Below are 7,387 nucleotides of genomic sequence, written 5' to 3'. Positions count from 1 at the left end.
GTATAGCATACCGTGCAAGACCAGAATGAAAAAATAGCTATAGCTATAACCATAATACGACTTCTGCCCGACAATGCCCGCAGGTGCCTCCTTACTGCCCGCCGCCCCAGGAACAACACAGCGCCGTTTTGTGTCCGAGTTGTGACGTGCTTTATTCTCTTGTTCTGCTGTCGTCACACCAACTCCCGTATTTACAATAGTGTACATAAGTCAGGATTCCCTCTATCATCCCCTCTCCCACCTTTACTTTATTCAGTATCTAACAAGAGTTTATATTGGTAGCACCCCTTCCCTTTCTTCGATACCCCATCTCCCACTTCCTTCTTATGAGGGGGTTCCCATCTTGCGAAACGATGCATCGTTTGCAAATTTTTCTCGCAGATAGTTTTTTTGCATTATCTTTTGCTGTCAGTTTTTGTTTGCTCTTGAACGCCGTTGAACTACTGCATGCCACTGTGAGGCTCTTGAATTTCATCCTGCAGTGCGTATTCCCCCATTAAATCCAAAGCCGCCTGATTGTCTGCGACGGCGGCGGCGGCAATGGCCTCCTGACTTTGATGAAAGCGCCCAGCCACTCTTGCAGCAGCTTCATTTAATGCTGCATTCGCTTCCTGCCTTCGGGCTGGCCCAGCCTCTATCATCGGTTCTTCAACCGCGGCCTCGGCGGACGCCCCGAGTAAACGCTGGTGGCATCTTGCTCTTACACTGCCATGGCCATGCGACGAACTCGATGCAGACGTGGAGTCAACACCGCCATCATCTGGAGAGCCCTGGCCGCCATCTGCCTCACCTACGGTCGAGTCGACGTCCGCTGAACTTGTCGGTTCTCGGGGATCCATCAGTGTTCGCGAATGTGGAGTAGCTGCCACAGCCTCGGAACTACTACCTATTTCATCCTGCATACCATCATCAACAGCAGCATTGTTATGGCGGCTTAGTAACAACATGTCCGGTCGAACCAAGGGGCCGACGACTTGAAGAGAAGGCCGTGGTGGTTCTACCACATTTGGTAAAAGTTGTGCTGCTGCAGCCACTACAGGTGCCAATGCTTCTGCTTCTACTTCACGATGAAGTGGCTCTTCCTGTGCTTGTTCTAGTTGTGCTGGCTCAACTTCATGGTGACCCGGAGGAGGTTGTGCGTTAGCCATGCCTGCCTGAATTGCCGCTACCGGAACCGCTTCCTGAACTTGTTGTACGGCTTCCACTTGGGGTTCAACTACCGGCAGTTGGTGTTCAACGACAGGGGGTACTACCGCAACTGGCGGATAGTTCGGGAGCTGATGCTCCAAAACGCTTGCGTCCTCAAGCTGAGCATTGTTGTGTTCAATTACAGGCTGTGGTTCGTACGGGTTTTCGATTTGATTTTCAGCTGCTATACGATGGTCATCATTTTGATCAGGCTCCGCTGCAGGAATTAACTGATTAACTTCTTCAACAGCAGGAACAACTGGTTGATGTTGCTGTTGTTGAACTGGATGCTGTATTTTATCTCCATTGTCCTCTGGAACAGCCTGCTCGGATCGTAGAGCCGGTGGATCAACACTCGCTGGGACAGCGGCCACTTGTACTGTGCAAAGAGACGGACCTGCTGCAACATGCCCTGGCGATTCCAGTAGAATTTTAGCAGCCGCTTGGGAGTCAAAACTAGGGCCAGCCCGTTGATCGTCTCGCAGTTCTGCTTGAGGTAAGCCTTTCTCGACCAAATTATCATGAGGCAGGTCTTCTCCCGCTCCAGCCCCGTGGATGGCCTCAAAAGCACGCTCAACATCATCAATCTCCTGACTCCGCGTTCCTTCAGCTGCTGTCGCTGCCTGCATTGTGACCGGTGCTGCCGCTGCTGTTGAAGCAGCTGCAACGGACAGATAAGACGAGGCCGACGGGGAATTGTTGTGCTCGTGGAAACTCGAAAGCGCACCCGGCTGTGTTCTCTGGGGCGGCTCAGGCTCTTGTGCAACAGGCGGCTCGGTGTTGTCTGCCTACAACCCGACACGCAGAACAACAAAAACAGTTGTTATTCTGCTTCGCAGTTATTATGCGTTCAAAATCGAATGGATTCTCTATACACCTAATGGACAGAAATGGGTAGATGTATTAGGCTGCTATTGCCTAGCATCGATAGTTCCAGGCCTCATTTATAGTAGGCAATAGTTAATACAAACAAAACTGCCGCGGAAACGCATAAACGTTGACAAATTTTCGATTCTAGTGCACACCAAAGTGATCGTTTCATCGAATTAAACATTTGAATCTTAGTGCACGCAAAACATTAGCAATAGGAACAAATATTACGGTTTTCCAGCGGGTCGATGGTGACGTAAGATTTACCGCTCCACATCGAACAAGTAAAAACGGAGTATATGGCACCGAAAGAAACGTTACTATTGCACTGCATAAGACTGAATATTACGGTCACAGTCGCTGTCAACAGTCTTTTTAAATTTTCCAACTGATCACAAATATATGTAAATACACAGCTTCTTATTAGTTCATGACCCATTCACCTGAGTAGGCCATCTTAGGCCCGACATATCAAGCATTCATGGTACTAGCGAACTGACACTCGAATCTCTTAATTGATTCCATATAGAAATGCTTGAAAAAGCCTGGATGTTTCGCCGAATGCTCATATCACACGATGTAAAAAATTGTCCTAAGTCGTCGAGTGCTCGCACAAATATAAGAAATGTGGCAACTACGAGATGGAGACGAACCATCATACTTCCGTAATTTTCCAAAGCAGTGAAGCCATACTAAAGAGCCATACTAAAACCCACAAATAGGCACAAGCAAGTTAACATTCGAGCAATCGCTGAAATCATCGCATATATCTATACTTACCAACTATAGTATGCGTCTATTTGATAAGTAGACAAGAAGTTTCGATTATTTTTGTTGTATAATGTTATTTTTATTTGGGAGTGGCTTTTTAGAGTTTCACTCGGAGAATGATACTAAATGGCTATGCCAAACATCTAGCTCTTTATCCTCCACTTGTTTTGTCCATTAGATTATATGATTCTGAATAAATAACAAGAAATCATTTTAGAAAAATATCCGATACATACTGCATTGGTTTTCGGAATCAAATGGTCAAAACGATCGTACACTCTTTAAATGATTCATTCATTCTACTTCAATGTCATTTTGTTTGACATAGGTGAACATTTCTTAAACCGTGATCGCCAGTGCTTCGTTTCATTGCGCAGCAAACGTTGCTAGATACTAGATCCAGTTGCATAACTACCTGTTCCAAAGCCTCAAGGATGATTGACCGATTCGTGTCGCCTTCCTTGTACCTATCGGTTTTACGGACCTCAAGGGTCCCTCCTGCCGTAGGTCGGGTGTGCTTCAATAAAATTTGTTGCGCTTGATCCAACACTGTTTGCAAAAATGTTTCAGCAGCCGCCAGAGGAATAGATACCTCAACACGGTTACGACAGTTCGGATCCTGAAATTTAAAAACGAATCACATACGAAACCGACAAGCATAGATATGGAAACAAACGAATTAATAAAACAGGAATCCATCGCTAGTGAATCAGTAATACATATAAAATGTTTGGAGGTTATTCAATTTAACATTCCAATTAAGTGGGCTCATACTTGCGTTTTCACAGATTTCAGACAATGCCTGCAATAAAATCAGCTTCTTTACGCAGATAGATGTAAGCTGACAGGGCTACTGCAACTGAATCTGTCGTGCAGATTCAAATTGGTTATTTTACTGAAACGATATTTTCGAAATATTATAAATTCAGTCGTATTAAAAAAATGATCTTAAAGCACCACTTGCTATTACTACATTACGTAACACTATACATGAGTTATGATTATCAGTAGCATAACACTGACAAGTCTTCATCGAGTCTAAATAATAGTCTACTTGCATTATGTTGTTTATTGACAGTTAGGTCGATGACGTTGATAGATGTTTGTAGACTTAAGCCATCAGGCCGCGAACGACAGTTATTTTGAATATGCACTTCACTCTCGAAATAAAATTTTAACTGCAACCTTCATTCGTAATTTTTTATTCTCATATATTGTTGCGCTTACCTGGGTAATGGTTGCCTTCGACGGTAGGCTGCCATCCTTAGGTCTGTGCGTCAGCGTGACTACAGAGTTTTTCTCATGAGGAACTTTTTCTGCTAGATGTCGCTGCATATGCAACGAGATTTCTTTGATACTATCAAAGACCTGTCCACATTCTCCACACTTGTTTCTTCCCATTCCGACTGAATTTGTGCTGTTTCCTGTCCCAGGTTTACCTGCGTGCCCGGCTAAGCTATTCATCCCCGGGCGAAGCCCCTTTTGCGACAACAGTAATTTCTTTCGGGCGCCTTCAGGCCCTGAGGGATCCGCCCCCGCCGCCTTGCGTTTTCCAACGGTGTCAAGTTTGCGCGCGACATGAACAACTTTGGTTAACGCTGCAAGAAGTAAAACAACGACGACCAAATTGGTGCTCACCATGTTAGCGTCATGTTGATAAATGATTGCGCCTTTGGTAGCGTATTTGCTGTATTAATCGTAATTAATTAATGTGATGGCACCAGTTGATATCCAAATAGTTCAAAGTATTGTTCGTACAGCACCCACGTTTAAACATAATTCCTCCCAATAATAGGTTATTTTTTCTTAGGAGAATTCGAAAAAAATCTTGAGATTCTAAAAAACAACCAAGTTTCCTGTAAAATCTATTCTTTGCAAACTTAATGATAAAACTATTTCTGATACACGATTTGCTGTTGGAATCATCATGTACACATTCAAGGTGTGCTCAAACGAGTGTATTCGCAGTACCTAGTAAGTATTTATGTGTACGTGGCAGCAAAGCGGGATCGGGACAGCGAACTGTCTTGAAATCTTTGGGACGCGTTGGCAGTCCGTAAAACCCGATCGTTCAAAGCATATAAAGAATTTCTGAACACTATTCACATCGCATCATCAGATATGTTCGTGGTCTGCCAAAGATTCAACACTCTCTTAGGAAAGAACAAACTGAGAAAAAGAGATAATTTAATAACGACGTTATTATTACTGATGTTATCAACGCTTGCTTAGCTGCTTAAGTAGACTTATCAAGTTTGTCCAATGCCAGGCAGTGTGCCTACTCGTGAGCTGTTGTTGCGTCAAAATTTTCTGAGGAAGAACTGAATGTCGTTCGGCTTAACTAATCACCCCGCGGATTTAGCTCGCGGGATGAGTATCTATATAGACGAGATGATGGTATCACAGCAACTGTTAGGCTTAGATATCTAGTGCAAAATAAAAAATAGTACAATAATCTACGTATCATACGTACGGTCAACGACGATTGTATTTGCCTTCGGTGGTGGACTTTCTGGAAGGTCCCATGTTCCAATGTAGAGTTCGATATTTTCCCCTAAAACAGACCGAAATGGGAACCACTTTAGTTGTCTGTGATAATCCAGCTTGCGAAATTAACGCGTTATTAAGGACATTAACAACAGTACGCCGCAGAGGACCATAGGTATTTAAAAAATTACAGAAATCTATATATATATATGTATATATATAGTACTATATTTATTTTCATATTTTAGTCTACTAAACGATTGCTAGTTACTTTAATCAAGAATTTTTTGCGAGCGGAATCAGCAAACTAATTTTTTTTCGTGATTCACATTCGGTACTCTTACTACTAGGCATTGCTTCATGCAGCTGACTCCCTTCCGCATGGAATAAAATGTGCCTCTGCCCGAATTCAAACCTAGACCGCCACGTGTTTCTAAGTTTAACAGGCAAATACCTTACCCACTGCGTTATCGCGCAGTGAAAATGAAATTAATAGCCTCAACGACTTGAAAATGCTGAAATTAGAGAGATACGTCATGTATTTTTTACTGCCTTGAGCTCCCAATTCTAGTAATAGTAAGCAGTAGTGGTATCGGTTGTAACAAGCAATTTTCTACAAATTTATGCGTGTCCGTTTATCCCGATCTCTTCCTTGCTTGTGTGTGTGTGGGCGCGTATGACACGTTGCTTCCCTTCACAGCTATTACCTGTTTGGTGTCATCGTTATCGTCGTCATATGTGTATTGCTCTGTCGTTCCGTGTGCTATGCTTTGGTAGGGAAGGCAGCAGGTAAGCGAACTGGTGTGCGCGCCAGAAACTGCCTCAGCGAAATAACACACTGTTTCGGAATAAGGTTCGTTAGTCCACTTTTTGTAATAGTTGTAATAGTTCTAGTAGATGCTGCAGCGGTTAAAATGCCATTGGTTTTAGTCAGGTCATGCTAGCGACATAGCGTAACATAACTGATTGTTGACTCGTTGTAGCGGTTGTCGCTACGATGGTTGTACACTGGGAGGTTAGTGCCCGAGGATATGGCTCTAGCGGCAGCCGTCACCATCGGGCGGGCAGACGGGCAACTGCAGCAGTCATATAGCGGCCGTCGCCGCAGCAGCAGCTGCTGATACTAAAACTACTAGTCGATTGGTTGGTTCGTCGGCTCGTTGGCTTATGGTTTGCTTTCCGTTGCTGTTACCACCACTGCTACCGCACTACTGCTAGTGTTCACTCTTCTTGGTTCGGTCCTGCTGACTCTCCTGTTTATACGACGGTTTAGCGTTCAATGACACCAGCACCGAACACAACATAGCATTAGCAAAAAGTCGTCGGGGAGAATCAACCCAAACAGCGAGAAGGCTGGAACTACCACCATCGGCCCACCACACAGCGGCCATATCTCTGGCGGAAACAGAGTAGCTAAATTGTATGACGCTTGTTGTTACCCTATAATGGCTAGCGAGAAAAGTACTGAAGGTAATGCTAGTGGTAGAAGAAGCAATAATAGTAGGAATAGAAACAGTAACATACAGCCCTAGCAGATGCCCACCGCGCGCGTCCACTCTTCATTCGACCAGTCAATATTGTATGTGCCACATAGACTCCACGTAGTAGCTCGCCAATTCAGGACGTTCACGGTTAGCGAGAGTGGGTCGCCGGTGATGCCAGCATAAATCTCATCTGTATGCCTAGACTAAACTGCTCAATGTATTTATTAGCGGCGTTTTTGCGTTGTAACAGAACATCGGCGTTTGGTGCAAAACGTCGCAACCGCAACAGTAGTATAACACATGCCAGTAATTATATTTGTACTGTCTTCAAACTGCTTTTCAGTAACTACGCATGTCAATTTGTTTCATTCTTCTGGTTTGGTATCACTTAACAAGCGTGGTTCGTCGTAAATAAAGTAAACAAAATTATTCGAATTTCAAGAGATCCAAATCGGTTTGAATATCTGTTTGTTTTGGGCACGATTATTCTTGGTATCGTCCACATCCTGGTGGCGCGTAAACAATCAAATCCATGGAGGAGGAAGAGGGGAGGTGGAAGTTCCTCTACTGACATGGGGAAGTGCGTT

General features: G+C 44.1%; 1 protein-coding gene across 2 annotated transcripts in view; it reads right to left on the bottom strand.

Annotated features, from left to right (window-relative positions):
* Nucleotides 1-7,387, bottom strand: part of LOC111266013 (uncharacterized) — a 20,316-nt gene that overhangs the window by 10,981 nt on the left and 1,948 nt on the right. For both annotated transcript variants that reach the window (XM_022843121.2, XM_022843122.2), the window contains exons 2-4: nucleotides 5,303-5,383; nucleotides 4,057-4,427; nucleotides 3,245-3,448 (exon numbers count right to left, since the gene is read on the bottom strand). In XM_022843121.2, coding sequence (XP_022698856.1) covers nucleotides 3,245-3,448; nucleotides 4,057-4,427; nucleotides 5,303-5,383 — 656 coding nt within the window. The remainder of the gene's footprint in view (nucleotides 1-3,244; nucleotides 3,449-4,056; nucleotides 4,428-5,302; nucleotides 5,384-7,387) is intronic.

The sequence above is a fragment of the Varroa jacobsoni genome, unplaced genomic scaffold, assembly GCF_002532875.2.
Source record: "Varroa jacobsoni isolate VJ856 unplaced genomic scaffold, vjacob_1.0 scaffold_1041, whole genome shotgun sequence".
In the NCBI taxonomy this organism is placed as follows: domain Eukaryota; kingdom Metazoa; phylum Arthropoda; class Arachnida; order Mesostigmata; family Varroidae; genus Varroa; species Varroa jacobsoni.
Note: the sequence above shows the minus strand (reverse complement) of the source record. Positions and strands in the feature narration are given on the sequence as shown.